The sequence below is a fragment of the Acipenser ruthenus genome, chromosome 36 (genome assembly GCF_902713425.1).
Source record: "Acipenser ruthenus chromosome 36, fAciRut3.2 maternal haplotype, whole genome shotgun sequence".
Taxonomy (NCBI): Eukaryota; Metazoa; Chordata; class Actinopteri; order Acipenseriformes; family Acipenseridae; genus Acipenser; species Acipenser ruthenus.
In genome coordinates, this window is record NC_081224.1 from 4141079 (window position 1) to 4165216 (window position 24138).

At 42.0% G+C, this 24138-nt stretch overlaps 2 protein-coding genes across 6 annotated transcripts in view; one reads left to right on the top strand and one right to left on the bottom strand.

Moving 5' to 3' along the window:
* Positions 1-3642: 3642 nt before the first annotated feature.
* Positions 3643-12506, bottom strand: LOC131706716 (CCN family member 1-like). The gene is made up of 5 exons (XM_059008345.1): positions 12264-12506; positions 11767-11980; positions 8129-8443; positions 7625-7824; positions 3643-6014 (listed from the first exon to the last, which is right to left on the bottom strand). The coding sequence occupies exons 1-5, from the start codon at positions 12312-12314 to the stop codon at positions 5709-5711; spliced, it is 1086 nt and encodes a 361-aa protein (XP_058864328.1). The 5' UTR covers positions 12315-12506; the 3' UTR covers positions 3643-5708.
* LOC117965542 (regulator of G-protein signaling 5-like) overlaps positions 11900-24138 on the top strand; it is a 126298-nt gene continuing 114059 nt past the window's right edge. For 3 of the 5 annotated variants that reach the window (XM_059008353.1, XM_059008354.1, XM_059008350.1), the window contains exons 1-2: positions 23109-23226; positions 23357-23500. The gene's annotated coding sequence lies outside the window, so the exon portion shown is untranslated. Of the gene's footprint in view, positions 12004-14407; positions 14497-23108; positions 23227-23356; positions 23501-24138 lie in introns of those variants that run through there. The other 2 variants (XM_059008352.1, XM_059008351.1) reach the window with 2 other exon arrangements.

The following is a 24138-nucleotide window of genomic DNA, read 5'->3' on the forward strand; positions in this document are numbered from 1 at the left end:
TCCTGTAGAAGTCTACTCAGTGAGACACTGCCACAGTCCTGTAGAAGTCTACTCGGTGTGACACTGCCACAGTCCTGTAGAAGTCTACTCAGTGAGACACTGCCACAGTCCTGTAGAAGTCTACTTTGAGACACTGCCACAGTCCTGTAGAAGTCTACTCGGTGTGACACTGCTACAGTCCTGTAGAAGTCTACTCGGAGACACTGCCACAGTCCTGTAGAAGTCTACTCGGAAACACTGCCACAGTCCTGTAGAAGTCTACTCAGTGAGACACTGCCACAGTCCTGTAGAAGTCTACTCGGAGACACTGCCACATTCCTGTAGAAGTCTACTCGGTGTGACACTGCCACAGTCCTGTAGAAGTCTACTCAGTGAGACACTGCCACAGTCCTGTAGAAGTCTACTTTGAGACACTGCCACAGTCCTGTAGAAGTCTACTCGGTGTGACACTGCCACAGTCCTGTAGAAGTCTACTCAGTGAGACACTGCCACAGTCCTGTAGAAGTCTACTCGGAGACACTGCCACATTCCTGTAGAAGTCTACTCGGTGTGACACTGCCACAGTCCTGTAGAAGTCTACTCAGTGAGACACTGCCACAGTCCTGTAGAAGTCTACTTTGAGACACTGCCACATTCCTGTAGAAGTCTACTCGGTGTGACACTGCCACAGTCCTGTAGAAGTCTACTCAGTGAGACACTGCCACAGTCCTGTAGAAGTCTACTCGGAGACACTGCCACATTCCTGTAGAAGTCTACTCGGTGTGACACTGCCACAGTCCTGTAGAAGTCTACTCAGTGAGACACTGCCACAGTCCTGTAGAAGTCTACTTTGAGACACTGCCACAGTCCTGTAGAAGTCTACTCGGTGTGACACTGCTACAGTCCTGTAGAAGTCTACTCGGAGACACTGCCACAGTCCTGTAGAAGTCTACTCGGAAACACTGCCACAGTCCTGTAGAAGTCTACTCGGTGTGACACTGCCACAGTCCTGTAGAAGTCTACTCGGAGACACTGCCACATTCCTGTAGAAGTCTACTCTGAGACACTGCCACAGTCCTGTAGAAGTCTACTCGGAAACACTGCCACAGTCCTGTAGAAGTCTACTCGGAGACACTGCCACATTCCTGTAGAAGTCTACTCGGAGACACTGCCACAGTCCTGTAGAAGTCTACTCGGAGACACTGCCACAGTCCTGTAGAAGTCTACTCGGAAACACTGCCACAGTCCTGTAGAAGTCTACTCGGAGACACTGCCACAGTCCTGTAGAAGTCTACTCGGAGACACTGCCACAGTCCTGTAGAAGTCTACTCGGAAACACTGCCACAGTCCTGTAGAAGTCTACTCGGAGACACTGCCACATTCCTGTAGAAGTCTACTCGGAGACACTGCCACATTCCTGTAGAAGTCTACTCGGAGACACTGCCACAGTCATGTCTTGTTTTTTCCTCCAGTTCTCCCTGCACCAGTAGGGGGTCCCCCTGCAGTTAAACGTGCGGAAGACTATTAAAATGATTTGAATTGTTCCCTCAGCTGTTCCCTCATCAGCAGATTTTCCTCCCCCTATAAAAGTCTTCACACATCAAAGCAAGGGGAAGGGTGTGGGTGTGAACTGAAGGAGTCTGACTGCTCTGCTGCTAACAGTCATTCGGTTTTTAGTTTTTGGAAAACAACATCTTTGCAGTTTCATTTGTGGAAGCTTTTTGTTCTTTCCAGTGCTGTGCGTGGAGTAGAGTTTGCCAAAAAAAAAAAAGAGCAAATGCAAGCCTTCCATGTTGCGGAGGGTTAAGACACATTTTAGTTGTAAATTTTTACATTTGAAAGAGTGCTAACCAAGGCTTTTTAAAAATAAATTCTTACCTCATACAGCTAACCCACACCTCCTTAAAACCCATTTCCATATCTCTTATTAATACTGGCTACATTATCATTTGACCCCATTTCAAGGAGTGCTAACTGGGGCTTCATTTTCAAATCCATACTTATCCTTACTTATTTACATGTGAGCCACATCGCTTTCCTTTTTGAGTTTGGTGTAAGGTCCCCGAGAGTTGTCCCTCGGTATTTCATCGTGAGAAAGGGCCTTGAAGCGATACTGATCCCTCAATCCAGACGAGTCCACTGCTTAACTGTTGTAATGTCTTAATAAAACGCTGTGTGTCTGACACCTTGTTCTACAGCCGGCATGCTTGCTGTGCTCTTCCTCTCTAGCTGCTTTGCCTGCAGACAGTAATCCTAGAAGTTCATGCTAAGAAGTGGACACTGTGACGCTGGCGTATTTGAGTATTTTTTTTGCACTCCTGCAGTTACAGTAGACACTGTGCAATGATAGCTGCCTAGACTGCACTCTGCACACAGGCCGAGCCCTGCTCCCTGTCAGGCTTCCACCAGCCTCGTTAAGAGCCCTGCCTGACCCATACAGGATAAGGAAGCTGCAGTGTATAGGCAGGTGCAGACATTGATCAAAATCCATTGATTGCTTATCGATCGCCATAGGCTTTCATTATGCAAGCCTCAATTAAACATTCACTGCTGGATTAATTGACCTGGTGCCCTGTTTATATATTACTAGGACACATTTCCATGTGTATTTGAAGGTATGTAGTGAAGAGTTGCATCTTGTATGCTGGGTATAGAAGAGGGGTCAGAACCTTTAGAAGGGTCACAATGTTTTCAGTGGCGTTCAAAGGCTTTTTGTGAACCCCCTTTTCTTGCTTTTAAATCAGGGCTTCTCAAACTCGGTCCTGGGGACCCCCTGTGTCTGCTGGTTTTCATTCCAACCGAACTCTCAATTACTCAACTAGACCCTTTATTGAACTGATAATTTGCTTAAATAGACCTTTTTTTTTACTTGTTTTCAGCTCGTAAACAGTTGCAGTTCAAGTTACTTATAAATTGTTATAGCTAACTTGAAATATGCAACTGTTCAAGAGCTGAAAACAATTAAAAGGGTCTAATTAAGCAAATTATCAGTTCAATTAAGGGTCTTGTTGAATAATTGAGAGTTCGGTTGGAATGAAAACCAGCAGACACAGGGGGTCCCCAGGACTGGGTTTGAGAAACACTTTACTATTTAAAACAGAGCATGCCAATGTATCAGTGATTGTCAAACACTACCTGTCCTCATGCTTGCTGATTGTACCTAGCAGTCACCCGCAGTCATGTTGAGTTGGACACTACAGTATTACTCTTGGGTGTCTCACTGACTACATGTTTCTATAGACTTTAAACCTTCTGTGCGTTCTACTCTTATCAGACACCAGGCAGACCTTGTTGGCAGTCCTGTTTCTTTACATTCCCTGATATTTAGTTTACGGTTTCTATAAGGTTGTGTGGGCCTGGTGTGCTAATGTGCTACATTAGACTGTGTGTGTGGAAGCCCACGTGGTACTGCAGGGATGAAAATAAAGACTCCTATAGCAGTTTTAGCCATTCCAGGTTTTACTATGAGCTTGACTAGCTACAGTGTAGAGGTAACAAGCTCAGGGGTGTCTTATTAAACTCCTAGTAAAACCAGGGATGGAGTCATAATTCCATCCCTGTATTTCAGGGCAGTATGGTAGCATAAATAGTATAGGACTCGCCAACATACTCTAACAAGTCTAACTTTGGAACTGAAACAGATCCAGAAAAAGAAGGGAAGAAAAGCACCTTATCTATAAAATAAATTTATTATTCAATAATTAAAAAAACAACAACAATAATAATAATTAAAATAAACAACAATAGACATTCAATATATAATAAACAAAACAAAATCCACTATATTATTAATATTAATATTATTAATATTTATCTCCAAAATAAAACAGATGCTACATTTTCGATAAATACAAAATACACAGAGATGTACACGTAGTGTAATTATGCAGCCGTGGGGTTGAGAATGAACGTTTGCATGAAATAGAACCCATGATGTACAAAGGCCTGATCTAGCCACATCTAAAGGGCTTTCCCCCTACTGGCTGTATGAATAGAGAGAGGGACCCAGACAATGGCAGTGTATGTACACTGTGCAATCTAAAACAACGCTTCTGCTTTCAACAGCCCCAAACCCCTGTGAGCTCCACCAGTGCACAATGTTCCTGTGCTCTTCCACTTCAGGAGCTTTTAAAAGTGACTTTAGGGCTTAAACAATAATATCTCTCTCTCTATATATATATATGTGTGTGTGTGTGTGTGTTATTCAGATGCTACTCCTATGCAATTCTATGAATCTCTATGAAATTCCTGGAATTTGCAGCTGTTATTTTAAAGCATTACCAAAATAACGAAAAGCTTGCTGTCGTATACAAAGCTTTTTAGTATATATTTTTTTAAATAAATGTTTCATAAAAATGTTAAAGCACAGCACTGTTCTGTACAAACGCATACCATTGAATGACATTTCCAATATAAAATGTAAAATGTCATAAAACTCCAGTACACAGTAATGTACACACAATACATTCTATTTCAAGTATACTAGTGTCATATACTCGTTACAGTCTCAGTCCCATTTTGTTTTTTAAATAGAAAGGCTAGTTTAGTAGCACATGGCAGAATTCACTGTACAGGGAACAAAACAAAAGTAAAATAAAAACACGACTAAACAAGCAGAAGTGCTTGACAGCCGAAACGAACATCTCCCCACGGCGCAGTCTGATATACTGAACAAACATACATACATACAAAGAACAACAATATAACATGAATTCAATATGAACATGTGTTACAAATGGTTGTATAAGAAACAGCTCCCAAAAAAGAAGCTAATTTTTCATAGTTCCAAAACAACAGCGTTTTGAAGCTTTTTTGTGCAAAATCTAGTATCTAAATCTAAAGAAAAAACAGAGATATGCAGAAAAAATAGTTACTGTGGCTACTGCTGCTTCCCCTTCAGAGTGTACCGTTTACCGTGGATTCTAACAGGGCCTCTGCTGTTCTACTGCAGCGTGTAAAACAGTTTGGGAGAGAATTTGGGGAGAGCGCATCTCTAAAGCATTTACAAGAACTTTGTAACGATGGCTATGTTATTGTAATTAGCTGCCATTTTGGCCTGAACCAGGGCTTATTGCTCTGTTGTCTGCGTGGCTCTCGGCTCTCCCTCTAGCGTTCCCAGCACTTGTTTCAGAGTATGAAGCAGGGGGTTACAACAGGTGTTGATACAAGTTACTAGAGGTCAACTTGAGACCACGTTCTCACGCTCCATTCCATTGCCTTCCAGAAGGACGGATCCATTTTATTCCTTAAAGGACTTGAGACTCAGTTCTTTTTTTAAACATTTGCTTCCCAGTCTTGGTAGTAGAGGATCGTTGCTTTCAGAGGGGGGATAGGTTGAGTTGGAGATTCAGAAAGCCCTGTGAAGTACAGCATCACCAGAGAACACACCGTACTGTTCATACAAACACAAATCACAGCCACTGAACACGAGAACGGGCCAGAAGCCGCGCGACAGATATTATTAGTCCCAAAGAAGGGGACAGTCGCACATCGACCGCTAACTCCCGTCAGCAGACATCCAGTCTCGCAATACATTCTGTATCTTCTCAGGAGTGCTCAAAGAGTGCAGGAAAGATACAACACTTTGGCGTACACCTTTTGGTTTCCCCCAATGCCATTTGAACATAGCCTCACACGCACGCACGCACACACACACAGTCCTTCCAGTTTCAGTGCTGTTGGATTTTCTCCCTTCTTCTCCCTCTCTGTGTGATCTGCCCGGATCCCTCTCACTCACTGAACTTGTGCATGTCCCCGTACAGCCTGTAATAGGGCTGGAAACCAGCCTCGTTAAGCTGGCTGCACTCAGAGCTGCACTTGCAGGACTGGATCATCATCACGTTGCGGTCGAAAGCCTCTCCGTCCTCACAGATGAAGCGCGCGCTCACCGTGCGGGTCCTCTGAGGCGCGCAGCAGCGGCCATCCACACAGGTGCCGCAGTAGTTGGGCTGGAAGCGGCGCGTGCTTTTGCACCCTGCGTAGGACAGGTGCAGCGGCTCCTTGGCTTTACGGGTGCGAGTGCACTTCTTCCCTTTCTGCAGAGAGAGAGAGGGGGGGGGGGTGCAGGGTTAGTTCAGCAATGCTGTTAACTAGTCTACTTTGAACATTCAAAGTCTCTGTTCGTAGTTGTTTGTGTAACTGAAATTATAAAATTACTGAATCAAAAATATGCAAAGGAATACTACTATTACTAAGAATAATAGGAAACCAATGACTAAATGAACATCTGTAAAGCACGTAGGGGGGCTTCTCTCCTTTCCCTAACAGTAGTTTGATGGGGTACCATGTTGAGACATTTTAATACCAGCTAATTAAAGATTAAAACAATATTTTAATATGCGTTTTAATTTAAGAATTTTCAAAACGTTGCCTCCAGCCTTTAATTAACTTCTATTTTTTGAAAGGAGAAAAAAAATCACGGGAATGTTACAAAACGAGAAACCCCTTGCAATGCTCAAGAGGACTTGAATGATAGAACTCCGTGGTGCAATTCTAGTTTTGTAAAATTAAGACTTGAGTAAACGCTTTGAAAATGTGACCATTGTTAAAATGTAATGTTTTACAAACAGCTCACAGACAACTAGGGAAGCCCCAGACGAATGCCCTGGAATGCTGTGGCTGCGTTTGATTGTGTCAGGAGGTTTCACCACACAGAGCCTCAGCTCAGCTGCCCACACCAGCCTGCATGTTTTTTGTGTCAGGAGGTTTCACCACACAGAGCCTCAGCTCAGCTGCCCACACCAGCCTGCATGTTTTTTGTGTCAGGAGGTTTCACCACATGGAGCCTCAGCTCAGCTGCCCGCACCAGCCTGCATGTTTATTGTGTCAGGAAGTTTCACCACATGGAGCCTCAGCTTAGCTGCCCGCACCAGCCTGCATGTTTATTGCTGGAGCGTTCCTAAAACCCTGCTTCCTAAATCAGGCCCCTGGGTTGCCAAGCAGGGCCGCAGGAAGCGACTATATTTAAATGGGCTAGATTTACGAGCCTGCCTGTGCATTTTATAGAGGTGCTGTATAAATACATGACATGGGATAGCCTTCGCAGGACAGCGCCGGCCCCTTCTTGGGGTGAAGACGGGAGAGATGGAGTAATTTATTTATACCAGCTTGCCTTTCCAAGTATGCGTTTACGTGGGAAAGAGCTTCCTTATGCACGGTAAATGCTGATAATTTAGGATGCAGCTGCAGTGTAGCACCCGGTATCAGCTATTGCAGTAAGGTCAGCTATGCGGAGGTTGAGAGGCATGTCCTGATCCACCTCTATTGTGCCAGCCTGCCTTCTCAACAGAAACTGTGGAACATCTCTTGGAGAGAAGCACAAGACTTGAATTCTGCTGCGTGAAAATTGGCAGACAAGCTGGCTGATACTTCAACCAGTAAGGGAAGCAGAACGCTCCACTTGCTGTTTCAAACAATTCAGCTCACACCTGCAGATGTGAATAGGAACGACTGCATTTACTGTAGTTTAGCCTGGTTTGTCATGTATTTAAACATCATTTACCATACCACTCTGGGTTTCACTATGCTTACTTATGTTTTAACATGCTTTTTAAGACTTTGCTATGCTGTTACTGTGCTAAACTTTTATAAAGGCGCTATATAAGTGAATGGTTGCAGCTAAAACAGCCTGATGTCTGATTCGTACCTTGAGTTTGGCGATGTGGCTCTGGTAGCAGGGCCGCACGTTGCACAGGCGTGTCTCCTTCATCAGCTTGCACTGGCCGTTATCGTTGGTGATGCGGGTGGACACGCCCATCCCACAGGTCCTGGAGCACTGGGACCAGTCCGTGGTCTGGAGGACGCACTTCTTCTGCAGGGAGCGACCTTCAAACAGAGGCCTCCAAGCTGGACACAGACAGTGAGAGTTTAATAGGAGACACGGCAACAAGCACTGCAAATATCAGCACAGCCCTTTTCCACAAAGAGAAACGGCGGCCCCTTCACTCCAGCATATTAATCTGGGGCAATATTGTTTGAAATATATTTGTGGCAATGCATGTTCATATTCAAATTAACTAGAAAAGAAAAGATTAACATTGAGAAGGACTTCTAGTAGAAACGTTTGTCATTTTATGATGTTTCTTTACGATTCCTAGTAAAGACTCCCTGTCTTTGAATTGTGTTACATAATAAATAAAGCTGCTCTTACCGGCCAGGTGTTTGTACCCGCGCTGCTTGCCGAAGTCGTAGAGTTCGTTGTTATAGGCGTTGCTAGGACCCTTGTTGCCGTGGTGCCTCTTGACCTCCTTGTCGCACACGAACGTCTCGCAGCACTGTCCCGGGACCTTGACGAGGCGCGGGTTGGGGCAGGATGCAGAGGTCAGGGGCAGCTCGCTGGGGCACAGAGGCACGCAGCCCACCGCCCCGTCGATGCAGGTGCACTGGTGCTTGCAGTTGGGCTGGAAGTTCTCCCCGTTCTGGAAGATCCTGCCGTTGTACTCGCAGGTGCGGCCCTCCAGCTTGGCTGTCGATAAACAGAAAGAAATTGTGAGATTCTGTCAACTTCTTTAATAAGCGTGAACAACAAAGCAAAAAAAAAAAAACATAAAGCAAATCTGTAAGTGTGAAACACTCACTGGCGCTGAGTGTATACGTTCAGTGAGAAACATTGACAGGAAGTCTTCAATTGACCCATAGGTAAACAAGAGCACCAGCGGATTGTGCATGGCTGGTAGTGTCTGTACGCATGCTGGCTGCACACGCCTAGAACATGCATGTATGTTTGTAACATGCTTGTGCTCGGATATGCTGTGCTCACTAAACTGCCTGCGTGTGTGTTGATAATTTACACCTGGTTTTCTGAGGCAGACTAATGAAAATTCCAGCTTGCTGCTTTCTGCACCACACACACACACACACACACACACACACACAGGCCCCCCGTCTCAACTCTCCGACCTTCACATTCCTCAGGGCTGACTTCATTTTCTCCCTAGTCTGTCTGCTGCTGGTGCCCGCAGCCAGCATGGTGCATGCTGGGATATTGGCAGACCCAAGCAGGAGCCGCACCAGCACAGTAGCGAGATCTCTAACCCCCACAAGTGTCCCCTGAAGCACCTCAACAAAAAATAATAATAATAGAGGAAACAGCAGGAAAGCTGTATTTGAATCTGCTACTGTGCTGGAAAGATTCTCCAACTCCCCAAAGACCTGGGAGCTGAGCTATTGTGGCTGTCTGGAAAAAGAACACCCAGCCAGCCAGCAGTGTGTTACTAACTCAAGGGGCTGAGATCCGAGCTGCAGGTCACATTGACTGCACTCCCTGCTCTCCTGCATGTGCAGTCACATGGATTCTGCATTGGGTTCCTTGGGTCATGTGGAAAAGCACTTTACTCTATGTGCATGTAGTCCATTGGGAATCAAAAAGCTTTGCTGCAGGACAGTGGCCTAAATCAACTTGTTATTGATGTGAGAATACAGAGAACGTCAACATCATGCCCTGCCCTGTTTTAATAAAGGAAATGCACGAACCAGACCAACTGTAAAGTATAGACTCACCTCTTCAAAGAGCACCTGTAGAACTCCTCTGTTTGTATCCTGGGACACTATCACCCTTCATGTAAATGTGCTTTATTTTGCTCTTATCACCCCCCTATTTTACTGCATTTAATCCTGTACTTCAGAATACTGTAATCTGCCAAGTTTTTAACCTGTAGTACTTTGTATTTAATCACATCCTGATGTAACTATCACTATTTAATCATATCCTGATGTAACTATCACTATTACCTGCTGTATTATTGAATTGTGGTTTGTCAAACTTGTACTTTGCTTGAACAAAAGTTATTGTATTTCTTGCTCTTATTGTATTACTTGTATTGTAACGCTTGAAATGTTTTTGCTTACGATTGTAAGTCGCCCTGGATAAGGGCGTCTGCTAAGAAATAAATAATAATAATAATAATAATAAAGTAAAGCACATATATGTTCAAAGGCCGGGCATTTGAAGTGTAGATATTTCTGTCGTAGATATTGTGCAGCTGATTATTTCAATAGACTGATTTCTACAGTGAGCAGCTTCTCTGACCAGCTAAACTAGACTAAAGTTCACAGGACAGACCCCTCTCCCCTCCTCTCCCCTTTCAAAACACCCCCACCTCCCCCTCTCTGTCTCCGAGCTGCCAGTTAGCAGTGGATGATCGTGAGCCTGCAGGCTATTCAGTCAAAGCTCGTGCACGCTCTCCAGTACATTACTGAAGTCACCAAGGGGCCAACTCCCTCTGCATTCTACCATACAACTGCAAATGGCTGTATCACCACAGAACAGCCATTTCTTTTAACAGGATAGCAGTTAAAAAACAAAGCACCACACCGTTAATTAATATATATATATATATATATATATATATATATATATATATATATATATATATATGTCTGAAAATACAAGACGTTTACAATGTACTGCCAACACGGCCCGACAGTAAATTAAGGTCAAACATTGAAGCAGCGCTGTGTATACAAAAAATTACAATATCGAGGAAAGCCACAAGGGGGTACTGTGGTTCCCCTTACACAAAAAAAACAAACCCTGTAAAGAAAGCTGTGCTGTAGCTCAGATTGTGTTATACAACCCAGAGAGCGAGGGGATTGCCACTGCAGTTTTATTAAGAGCTGCTGACACTCTGGCGAGTGCTTTATGAAAGGAGGGGTTCTACATTTAGAGCATGGCACTTCTCACTTGTTTACAATGTCATTCTAGCTAGCTAGCTATATGGCAGATAGAATTCACATTATACAAAAATACACTCCCCTTTATATAGTTCAGATAAATAGCCCATCTCTTCCTATATAAAGCCATTGAAACCAGACCCCTTTAGACTGCATGCACGCACACACATGCACATAGTTATACAGTGTACAGAATAAAATAAACTGTTCCATAGTTAACTAATACGCAGTACAGGTCACCTGTGTAGCCCTGTGAACTAAGACAACCAGAAAACAAGCTTGCAATCCTTATAATGCAGGTTAGCTCTCACAGCGCCTTGCCATGAAGACTGTGACAGAGGCAGGTTAGCTCTCACAGAGCCTTGCCATGAAGACTGTGACAGAGGCAGGTTAGCTCTCACAGCGCCTTGCCATGAAGACTGTGACATATGCAGGTTAGCTCTCACAGAGCCTTGCCATGAAGACTGTGACAGATGCAGGTTAGCTCTCACAGAGCCTGGCCATGAAGACTGACAGCAGAATGTTTGTGTACAGCACGTGCATGTTACATAGTACAGTTACATCACAGAGTTTGTCTTCTAGTACAAACTGAGCTCCATCACACCAGCTTGTTTCTCTGCTGTGTCCCAGACATACCCCCACTGCGCTGAATGCTGACCATGTTTTGTTCCAATGTTTTCACTTCCTCCTGCAGCTCTGCTTTACCATGACTTCAGCTAACCTCAGTAAACTATTAAGAGTTGAGATCATTGGCTTTAAGTTGAATAATTAATGTATCAAATCCACCTTTTTAAAATATGTTGGGTGACAGTCTTTGGAGGAGGCAGCCCTGCAATCAGCGTGTGTAACCACTATGTGCGCAGGCATGGTCTATAACACTATACCAGGCAACAGCAACAAGGGTTATTTGGAACTGCAATTATACTGTTTGACCGGCAGCCAACATTAGAGGTAAAATAATGCCCCCCCCCCCCCTTATAGAACGCCATATCTCCTTATTCAGACAGCGGCCATACACCGATACAGTGTATCACTACATTACGCCACATGCATCGATCGGATGCAAGTCTCTTTGATTTGTATACATCATCAGCCGGGCGATGGTTTCTTTCTTACCTCGGCAGATGCCCCGGTAGCTCCTCTGATCCGCCCCGAAGTTGCACTCCAGTCCCTTGTGGTGGTCACAGGGCTGGGCCGGACCGCAGTCTTCGTTCAGCTGCCGGGCGCACACTTTGCAGCAGCCGCAGCCGTCCGGCACTGCACTTACCCCCGGGGGACACTGGGGTGGCTCGGCGGGGCAGTTACACTCCGCGGGGCAGTAACTCTGGACCTAACATCGAGGAAAGGATAACGGTAAGGGTTAAACGGTTCTGCTAGTTGAGTGAGTGAATGAATTGCACGGATGTAACGTGAGCAACGTGTTCACTGTTTCCAGCACCAGACTGTAGTCGTGCAAATAATAATGATATAGGTTATCTTACAGTATGAAATGTTTGTATGCAAGGATCATGCTGTTTAATGAGTGGAATGTGAATTATTAAGACTTAAACAAATGTGACAGTACAGTAACATGTATTAAAAAATGTTAAATCCTTAAAAAAAAAAAAACTTACCAGAGTAATGCTTACAAATGTAAGGAACGCGAGCAAAACAACTTTCTCCATTGTTTTTAAATACTTATTTAAAAAATCCGAGATTTAGAACAAGTCCAAAATTCTTTCTCCAAGTTGCGGTTCGTCGAGGTACTTCAAGATCAAGCTGAATACTGACTATATAAATATATGGAGAGCTTATTATTTACTTCTTCTTGTTTCTGATCCGAATTCTATCGCCTTTCTGTTAGACTGTAGTTCAGCACAGCCTCGCAGCACCAATTTATACGCTTCTTGTGCTGCTCAGCGCAGCCCCGCCTACCCCCGGGCTACGAGCCAATCGACAGGGAGGCACCGAGCCAGGACATTCCAAAGGGGTGGAGGGGCTGTGGGAAGGCGGGGCCTGTGAGCTCTTTTCAGAAGTGCGAGGAGCAACGAGCGGGGTTTCGGGGCGTGTCTGGAGATGAATGGAGTCATTCATAAATTTATAGAATTACTACATTCCATTGCGTTCCAACGGCCCGCGTGTTCCTTTTGGATCAATAAGGATTCAATGACCGCAGACACTGCAGACAGCTTCACAATAGTCCCAGCCCCCACCCCAAGATAAATATACTTAACATGCCTCATTAATATGCTCACATTCCAGTAAAAGAGAGACGCTATGGGAGCTCAGCATGTCCTCTCCCTCCCTACAGATAATATTATTATTATGCCAAGGCTGTGCAAATATTTAGCAGGTGATATTCAATATTACAGCAAGCAGACAGAAACGGAAACGGATGGGCTGGATTGCCTTCTACAGCAAGGTGCACATGAAAAGGAATGTGCAGGGGAAATTCGTATGCGTATCTTAGTGGGTTTTAATATAACTTTAGAATTGCTGCTTTTGTATTATTATGTGTATACTGTTATTTAAATCTGTTATTTAAAGGGTCTGACTGTGGCAGTTGCATGTGTGACACGCTATACAAATGTATTGTGATTTGTTTTTTTTTCTGCTATGTACTGTATCATTCTTTGCGATACGTTTGTATAAAAAGTGCAACATAAATGCAATAAATAAATAAATAAATGCATCATTGTGTAACCATTGCAAAATGAGTTTCATCTCGAGTGTCTTGTTTAATTCACATTTAATTGAGTTTAATTTATATTTAATTAAATTCAGATACTCAGCTGTAGGGTTTAAGATTCCAATTACTAAACCGGACAGCTAGCTAGGAGTTTTCTTTGTCTTTTTTTAGCACTTGATTGACAGGTCCGGCTTTTGCTGATAAATCTAGGGTTGCCAACTTTCCATTTTTTCAAAACCGGACAAAACCAGCAATGCCCGCGAAGAGGGTGGAGGAGGTTGGCGTTTTGGACCGGACATCCGGTCTTAAGGGAATTTGTACCGTGTACGGTCAGAACCACTGACCGGAGAGCAAAAGTCCGGTTCTTGCGAATCTTGCTTAATTACTGTTTGGGTATTTCTATTCTCGCAAACTCTTTTTATTATTATTATCGATCTGTTAAGTTTGAGAACTACACTGATCATCACTTGAACATCACTTGGCTCGCATTGCTGGTTTTGTCCGGTTTTGGAAAAATGGAAAGTTGGCAACCCTACTGAGAATGCAAGCTAAGCGATCCGGACAAAACCGGACAAAACCAACAATGCGAGCCAAGTGATGTTCAAGTGATGACCAGTTGGCAACCCTAGATAAATCATTGAACAAGCAATTGGGGAGTGGCGTCACTTTGCATTCATTCAGTATAGTATTACTGCTCTGCCGTGGTTTTGTGACTACAATCGTGGAAAAATGGTATGTGTGGCACAGACAGATGTTGAGATATTATTACTCACCATGCATGAGAAAACGCTGCCCTGTTATATATACAGTACATATGTTATATTGTATTCAATAGGCCTACCATGCCAAATGAAGTAAACTTCATTCAAGAAAAAAAGTTGTTCTTATGTGTGCAAACACAACATCATGATTTAATTCACGAAGCGGCTGCATGGTGTTATTGTGAGCAATGGGGTTTGCTAAGTGGATTTTAGGCGGGCGCATGTTGTTACCTGAATTCATGTTTTCTTTGCTCATACTGAATTGCATGCAAAATAACTACGGCGCAAGACGTCCTTGGTTTTGCACGAGGGATCCGTTTTAGGAGTCATATGACCCACCGCACAGCACTGTTCTGCCCAGGATTCTCAGATGAAGACGGGCGGCGGTTTGAGGAGAAGCAGCGTTACAGAAAACATGTGTGTATTTAAGTTTTTTTTTAATTTAAAAATTGACGTGAGTGTAAGTATATTGCATAACTACAAAATTATGTATTTAATATTTACAAAGGTGCCAGTTGACTTATTGTCGTGTTTTGGTGAAAACTAATTGAGTAGTTTTTGTAACAGAACCATTTTTGTGGTAGTCTCTGTACCCATGCTATAGTATTACGTTTTTCTATAAAATGTGTTTGACATTACAACTAAATTCCATCATGATGTGATACATAACGAGTTGCAAAATTCCATAACGCATATAGCAGACTTCAAAAAACAGCCCAGGCCTCCTGGGAGCACCCGGCTGATACCCGGCTGAGGTGCAGCTATACCGTCTACTTTTTTGGGGGTCAATTGTAGTTCCTAAAATAAAGGAAATGACCATTAATTTTAATGGAGTATTTCCCCAAATCTCAATTTTAATTGAGACAGTAGCTTGCTTTATTTATTTATTTACTTACGGTATATGTATGTATGTATGTATGTATGTATGTATGTGAATCTATGAAAAAGACCTAGGAGTTTATGTTGACTCAGAAATGTCTTCATTTAGACAATGTGGGGAAGCTATAAAAAAGGCCAACAAGATGCTCGGCTATATAGTGAAAAGTGTTGAATTTAAATCAAGAGAAGTAATGTTAAAACTTTACAATGCATTAGTAAGACCTCACCTAGTAGAATATTGTGTTCAGTTCTAGTCACCTCCCTACAAAAAGGATATTGCTGCTTTAGAAAGAGTGCAAAGAAGAGCAACCAGAATTATCCCGGGTTTAAAAGGCATGTCGTATGCAGACAGGCTCAAAGAATTGAATCTATTCGGTCTTGAACAAAGAAGACTATGCAGTGATCTGATTCAAACATTCAAAATCCTAAAAGGTATAGGCAGTGTCGACCCAGGGGACTTTTTCAACCTGAAAAAAGAAACAAGGACCAGGGGTCACAAATGGAGATTAGATAAAGGGGCATTCAGAACAGAAAATAGGAGGCACTTTTTTACACAGAGAATTGTGAGGGTCTGGAACCAACTCCCCAGTAATGTTGTTGAAGCTGACACCCTGGGATCCTTCAAGAAGCTGCTTGATGAGATTCTGGGATCAATAAGCTACTAACAACCAAACAAGCAAGATGGGCTGAATGGCCTCCTCTCGTTTATAAACTTTATGTTCTTATGTATGTATGTGTGTGTGTGTGTGTGTGTATGTATGTATATGTGTATGTGTGTGTGTATGTATACTGTGTTTTTAGTTTATGTCTGTACGGTACAGTACAGCACACTACAGTATTGCATCCATACCTATGAGCACTCAGTGCTGCTGTCTGTTGTATCCTAATACTGTAGTTTGGGGACATTTGAGAAACTCATACGCAAAACATTTGTCATTGAACTTTATACTTTCTTTTAGTATTATTAGTAGATGTGTCATAATGGCTCTGTTTCAACACTGACTTTATTCAAATACACACTTCAGTATTTCTTTTTGCAACAGGATTAAATGATTAAATTATGATGCCGTGGGCTTGTTTTGAAGAGCTGATTCACTGTCCTATCGACAGTGCTGTTTCTATAGCTGTGTGCTCGGACTATAGAGTGGCTCTGACTATTTATTTAGCTAAGTTTACTTATGATGATGGGGATGACTATGATGTTAAATGAAAACAGTGATAGCGCTGCAGCTGTATGGTGAATGTGTGCAGTACTGGACTGAGTATTCAGGTGATGGTGTGTCATTCCAGAGCTGTTTGGATAGTGGCTTCATCCACTGCGCTGTCAGGAATGCAGAGATGATCTTTTCAAATTGTAACTGCATTACACATCACAGCAGGGCAGCCATTCCGGTCATTGTGAGTGGTGACTGTGCTTCCTCTGCTATGCCTTGCATGCTGTTTGCATGACTGATAAAGTCTCTGCTTCATCAGCTGCTGGGGGGGGGGGGGGGGATGGTTTCAGGTGGTGCTGTAGCACATGCAGAAATGATCCTGACAAAGCAATGTTCCCCAGGCCAGGGGATCAGTTTATTTACACGAAGCTGCTGCCTAATTTCCGGGCGGGCATCCTCAGTCCGGATTCATAATGTCATGGGGGGCCTTGAGCCCTAAATCACAGGCTCTCAAACTTATGATTTTGGAAAGGGACCCTTCAGCTAAAATCTGAGGAAAAGTCAAATTAAGAACATAAGAAAGAACATAAGAAAGTTTACAAACGAGAGGAGGCCATTCAGCCCATCTTGCTTGTTTGGTTGTTCATAGCTTATTGATCCCAGAATCTCATCAAGCAGCTTCTTGAAGGATCCCAGGGTGTCAGCTTCAACAACATTACTGAGGAGTTGGTTCCAGACCCTCACAATTCTCTGTGTAAAAAAGTGCCTCCTATCTTCTGTAACAAGGTGACCAGAACTGAACACAATATTCTAGGTGAGGTCTTACTAATGCATTGTAAAGTTTTAACATTACTTCCCTTGATTTAAATTCAACACTTCTCACAATATATCCGAGCATCTTGTTGGCCTTTTTTTATAGACATTTCTGAGTCAACATAAACTCCTAGGTCTTTTTCATAGTTCCCTTCTTCAATTTCAGTATCTCCCATATGATATTTATAATGCACATTTTTGTTGCCTGCATGCAATACTTTACACTTTTCTCTATTAAGTGTCATTTGCCATGTGTCTGCCCAGTTCTGAATGCTGTCTAGATCATTTTGAATGACCTTTGCTGCTGCAACAGTGTTTGCCATTCCTCCTATTTTTGGGAAATTTACTGCGATAAACTTTAATTAGGGGAATATCGTAATTCAGGAAACAAAAACTCCCTTATAAAAGTTTCCCATAGTAAAAGCAGAGCAAAGTGTAATAAAGCACAGTGAGAGCATGGTAAAGCAGAATTAAGTATTGGAAAGCACTTAGAGGTTTGGTAAAGCATGATGCACTGTGGTAAATGCATAGTATAAACATGGGAAACTTACACTGCAAATCTATGTAGTAGAAGCATAGCAAAGAGTAATAAAGCACAGTAAAAGCATGATAAAGCATATTTAAAAAAAAAAAAAAAAGCTTATGCAAACCTTGGTCAACTATGATAAATGCATATTTAAATATTGGGAAAAGCGTGGGGAAAAACTGCAAAATTACTGTGCAGATTTACTGCGATAAACTTTAATTAGGGGAATATCGTAATGACATGCCTAGCTCTGCGTTGTGAAACCCAGGACTGGATGCATTACAGCTGAGTTACAGTCCTGACCCTGTATGGTAGAGCTGGATGCAGAAATCCGAAAAAGTCATTAGAGCTGTTGTTACCACTTGGATGATGTCACCTACTATCATTAAAAACAATGGCAGCTGGGTCTGTATTCCTTAGCGTCTGCGCTGCGATGTAATGGGGAGACGGTGCGTGTCTCTTGCCAAGAATGGAATGGCTTTCCCATGCAAGAAGGCAGACAGGCAGGCAGGCAGGCAGGCAGGCAGTCATATGCTCCTATACTTGTACTCATTTTATTGGTTGACATCCATAAAATCCAAATGCTCAGTCAAATGTTTGAAACTCTTAAGTCACATGGACAAACGTTTTTGGGCTAGAGTAAAAATTCCTCTTATGAGAACAAAGATAAGCCAGACATCTTTTTATGTACAGGCAGGGTTAGAATCTCACACTAGCTCTGCACCCAGTCCTGGGTTTCTGAACTACCATCAATTAAGTATACTGTTTAAATGCTTCCGTAGCCAGGAGTTTGAGCAACCCCTGTTAAACATATTGTTCCTTCTCTTATTGCTACATGAACAGTCAACATACAGATGCAGGTGAAAATTTTTCAAGTGCCATCAGTTCAGAGCAGATTTAGCAGGAGCCTTATTGTTCAAACTCCTGGCTCCTGATCATTTCAGTAAGAGACCTAAACAAGGAGAGCTGTGAACCCCAGGACTGGGTGCAGGACAAGTGGAAGTTTCTAACCCTGTACAGAGCTCCTGGATTCTGCAATCGGTTACCAATCGACATTCAAAATACAGCTTCTCTGCGTAAATTTCAATATTTGATTCAGAGTATATGTAATCACTGACCAATGAGGAACCTGTGTGAGAACGGATGATGTTAAAATGTGTTTCTCTACTTTTTGCTTTCAGGGTTCCTCTTGAAAACAAGCTGGCTGTGGCAGCTTAGTGAGGTTTTGCTGGTGTGCGTAAATACAAATAAATAAGTGAATGACAAGAAAACATTGGCCAACTTGACTTTCTCATAAGTTTGATCTAATTGGTTATCTAATAGGTCCATGTGGGTTACACACACTGTGTTCTTTTTTTTTATTTCATTTTGTTTAATACAGCACTACTCTGTCATTTCCTTTGGTGATACTGGCCCTGTTTCTGTTGAACACGCATTGCGACTGGTATCCTCAGATGCTGCCAGCCCTTCTGTTTTTATCATTAACGGGACTTGGCCATCTTCAAAGAAATGCCTTATGAGCTAAGCGGACGTTGCCTGTCTGCCTTCCGCCCTGGCATGTCATTTGATTGTTATTAAACATCAGCGTCAGGTATTGACTGTGTGGATACATTTTGATTTGATAAGGTAAGAAAGTTCTGTACTGAACTACAAAAACAGATTTCAGCGGTCACAATATAATTTATATGGCCTGTTGTGTTTGCATCAGCCCTGTTACAGAATGAGAAACAGTCAACTTGCAGGGAGAGGCTTAGAAACCTTACATTATAGGACTTGGTGGTTTTTTTTGTTTGTTCTTTTTAATAAAATTAACAGGTTTCTTTCCTTTTCCAAAAATGTAGTTTTAAAGATGTATCGTGCGTTGTTGCATTCCACATCAACCTCAATTATTATTTTTATTTAACAAAATAGTTCCATCATTAAATGATCTTTTGATCTTATTATGCATCATATACAAGTAGCCCATCAGGACCATTTTATGTATTGTGATACATGTCACAATATCGCAATACATATTATATCATGAAATGCGCATAACTTCAATCAATACTGCAGACCAGTGAGCAAATCTAATAGAGTAAAACAGATTGCCCACACCCCTCTGTTATCTGGACAGCCCCTTGGTAACCTGTCCTGTTGTGTGCTGTGCTCTTCTGCACTGCTGTCATATAGAACCTGTCAACCAGCCCTCAATCTCTGGTATTCACAGTGCAGTGCTGTGTGTTATATATATATATATATATATATGTATATGTATATGTGTGTGTGTGTGTGTGTGTGTGTGTGTGTGTGTGTGTGTATATATGTGTATATATAGTATCCTCCCTGAAGAAAACATGTGCGTATGCACATTTTGTTTAATTGTTTTATTATTTTGGTAATTTGTTTATTGTTTAATTATCACCCGCACCTGATATTTATTGTAAATTAATGCCAGGCGCAAGGTATTTGAGACGTGCAGCTTGTCCTCACAGGGCTGCTGAGTAGAAGGAGGCAGAAGGTGCGCTCTGCTTCCGAGCAGTCAAAGCACTGAATTAAAACGTATGTGGTTTCCAGTGTTTTTATGACAGGTAAACGGCGTAGCCGTCCTGCGAGCTAGTCAGGGACCTGCATGAAATGTTTAGTTAGTGCTCAAAACTGAGCTAGGTGTTTTGTTTCGTTTTGTTTATTTATTGTTGTGTATATTAAAATTAGCGCGTAAGCGCTTGAAAATCCATTTCTTGTGTCCTGGGTCCTGCTTTTAAAGGGGCAACGAACGACCGTGAGTGCCGGCCGGTTACAATATACAGACGTGCTCAAATTTGTTGGTACCCCTCCACAAAAAACGAAGAATGCACAATTTTCTCCGAAATACTTTTGTCAGTTTCAAGTTAATTGGCATCCACCATTGTTTATTCCATATTTAATAGAAATCAGACTTTGCTTTTGATTATTTATTCAACATAATGTTGTAAATAATAAAACAAATGAAAATGGCATGGACAAAAATGATGGGACCGCTAACCTAATATTTTGTTGCACAACCTTTAGAGGCAATCACTGCAATCAAACGTTTTCTGTAGCTCTCAATGAGACTTCTGCACCTGTTAACAGGTAGTTTGGCCCACTCTTCCTGAGCAAACTGCTCCAGCTGTCTCAGGTTTGATGGGTGCCTTCTCCAGACTGCAAGTTTCAGCTCTTTCCATAGATGTTCGATAGGATTCAGATCAGGACTCATAGAAGGCCACTTCAGAATAGTCCAATGTTTTGTTCTTATCCATTCTTGGGTGCTTTTAGCTGTGTGTTTTGGGTCATTATCCTGTTTGATGACCCATGACCTGCGACTGAGACAGAGCTTTCTGACACTGGGCAGTACGTTTCGCTCCAGAATGCCTTGATAGTCTTGAGATTTCATTGTGCCCTGCACAGATTCAAGGCACCCTGTGTCAGGCGCAACAAATTAGCCCCAAAACATTACCGAGCCTCCTCCATGTTTCACTGTAGGAATGGTGTTCTTTTCTTTGAAAGCTTCATTTTTTCGTCTGTGAACATAGAGCTGATGTGACTTGCCAAAAAGCTCCAGTTTTGACAGATCTGTCGAAAGGACATTCTCCCAGAAGGATTGTGGCTTGTCAATATGCATTTTAGCAAATTCCAGTCTGGCTTTTTTATGTTTTTCTTTCAAAAGTGAAGTCCTCCTGGGTCTTCTTCCATGGAGCCCACTTTCGCTCAAAAAGCGACGGATGGTGCGATCAGAAACTGACGTACCTTCACCTTGGAGTTCAGCTTGTATCTCTTTGGCAGTTATCCTTGGTTCTTTTTCTACCATTCGCACTATCCTTCTGTTCAATCTGGGGTCGATTTTTCCTCTTGCGGCCGCGCCCAGGGAGGTTGGCTACAGTTCCATGGACCTTAAACTTCTTAATAACATTTGCAACTGTTGTCACAGGAACATCAAGCTGCTTGGAGATGGTCTTGTAGCCTTTACCTTTACCATGCTTGTCTATTATTTTCTTTCTGATCTCCTCAGACAACTCTCTCCTTTGCTTTCTCTGGTCCATGTTCAGTGTGGTGCACACAATGATACCAAACAGCACAGTGACTACTTTTCTCAATTTAAATAGGCTGAATGACTGATTACAAGATTGGAGACATGTGTGGTACTAATTAAAGAAACTAATTAGTTTGAAATATCACTATAATCCAATTATTTATTATCTTTTCTAAGGGGTACCAACAAATGTGTCCAGGCCATTTTAGAATATCTTTGTAGAATAAGCAATAATTCATCTGTCGCTCTTATTGTATTACTTGTATTGTAACGCTTGAAATGTTTTTGCTTACGATTGTAAGTCGCCCTGGATAAGGGCGTCTGCTAAGAAATAAATAATAATAATAATAATAATCTCTTTTCACAGCTTCTTTGCTTTATTCTATGACATACCAAAGGCATGCAAGTATACATGATAAAATAGCTTTTAATTTCATCACTTTTCAGGAGGAATGAAGCATTATTTCAATGAGCTGTAAGGGTACCAACAAATTTGAGCACGTCTGTATATAATATGTATTTACAGGGAAGGTCTATAAGAACTCCCTAGTAATTGGTATGACTCTTTGCAAAAAAGGACATCAAAGGTTGTTTAAGCTAAGGACTGAAGACTAGGTGGTATATTCAGGTTTATACCACAAGCGTGGGTATATCTAGTATGGGATATATTTTTGTTATTCCACTGGAGTGGGATAATATGCTTACTGGGATTAGTTTCAAATGTGTCTTTGCAAACATTCCAATCCAGTGGTGTGCTGCTGAAATTGACAGCCTAAACTCGAGGTGCTACCGAAAAAGACAGAGGCTGTAAACAGTTGAAAATGAAAGAAAAGAATTAATTGATTTGATATAAAAATGTACACATTGTAATGCTATTTATTTTAAAATCTATACAGAATATGAAATGATTGTTTGTGGTATAGGGTTTACATGAACCACTCGCCCCTGTCGGCCCTGTCGGTTTCCTGTGCTGAATATGGACTCTCTTCCCTTGTAAAAGTTTACCATAGTAATTTTGCAGCGTTTCCCATGGTTGTACTAGGCTATGCATTTACTAAAGTTTACACTGATTTGCCATGTTTGTTAACATGCTTTACCATACCTCTTTGTGCTTGTACTTTACCATGTTTTCTCTGTGCCTTATTACACTTTGCTGTAACTTGTATAAGGGTTACTACAACAGAAATCATTTAGCCCATTTGAGTAGGCAGAACCACTCAGCTTTGCTTTGAGGTCCTCTCGACAAATTGTACGATTTTACAACAGACACACTATGTATGTACGTTAACTTTTAATATTTGGTTAAAGCTGTAAAAGGCATAGTGTGTGCGTCAGCAGTCTGTGTTTGAAGGTAAAGCAACAGCAGCAGTAGCACATCTCCCTCCATCCCAAAACCTCTTTCAGAAAAACAAGCGTTTCACAGCAGCTCCATTGAAGCACAGGAATGTCTGGAATGCAGACCGCTTGGCAAGGTGCACCATACAGGCACAAGCCTTTTCCATATCAACAGGAAACCTGCAGTCTGAGGCAATGAGCATTGACTTCCCCCGCCGACAGAAAAAATAAGAAAAGCAAAGAAGAAACAGGCATCTCAGGAACCCCCCCCCCCCTCCCCCCGGACCCTTTCTATCCCACCCCACCTCTCTAAAAGATACGCTGCATGCTTACGAGGAAAAAACTGCTTCTTTTATAAGGAATGGGAATTATTATTGAAGAAAAAATGGAGACTCAAATAAGCTAAATATGTGAGTGTGTGTATAGGGATGCTATATTATTAAATATATTCTTTTATATGCAAGTCCCAGAACTGCATGTTTCCAATGATATTGCTCCAGTGACGGTAATGCTGGATCTGTTTTGTGTTGTTTTTTCTAGGAACTGGCTATCTCTGCTGTCCCCTCTCTCCACCTCTCCACCGGCTCATGATTGCTTCCTGGTTGTGGGGAAGGCTAAGGATACCAGTGGACCACTCGTGTCTGCTTAGGAGAGCCAGGGACAGGAACCTCTTTGGAAAAAAAGGTACGTTATTATTATCATTTAATTTGAAATAAGGGGACACTTGCATTGAACGTGATTCAAATTGTGTATAGCGCAGTGGTGACTATTGGACTACCAGATGATTTACCTGCTCACCTGGATTTATTTTTTACATGCAATGTACTCGCAACACATTCCAGACTCTGCATCTTAACCCAGATTCCTATTTATATTGTGGACAGGCAACTGTTTGTGCACTTATTTTAACATGAGGCCAATACAGTTTTCAGTTACTGAACTGATGCATGGTTTTCATTGCTTTGAAATGAACTTCTTTAGCGTGATAAACGTTTAAAAAGAAAACATGCCAAAGCATTAAAATGACGTGGGGCTGGTTTTATTGTTACTTGCTGTTATTGATTGAACAATGTAAGTTGATTTGCATGTTTATTATATGTATTTATTTATTTATTTCAATTTATTTTACAGTTTACAAATGTGCTGATTTAGCATTTGCTTTTAAAAGAAAATCTTGTAAGAACAGTATTTTTTATTTTACATTTTGTTTTAATTGTGTCTTAGAAGAATGGTTTACCGTTACGTGTTTTGTCTCGGTTTCTGCAAAATGTTCTCAAGGAATATTAATGTGTCTGGTCTGCTGAAGCCATATTTATTTTCTT

Excerpts from the sequence above, each read along its gene's own strand:
- LOC131706716 (XM_059008345.1), bottom strand. The coding sequence starts at position 12,314 with ATGGAGAAAGTTGTTTTGCTCGCGTTCCTTACATTTGTAAGCATTACT. Across the intron at positions 11,981-12,263 it reads CATTTGTAAGCATTACTCTG|GTCCAGAGTTACTGCCCCGC; the intron begins GTAAGTTTTTTT and ends CCTCGATGTTAG. Across the intron at positions 8,444-11,766 it reads CTACCGGGGCATCTGCCGAG|CCAAGCTGGAGGGCCGCACC; the intron begins GTAAGAAAGAAA and ends GTTTATCGACAG.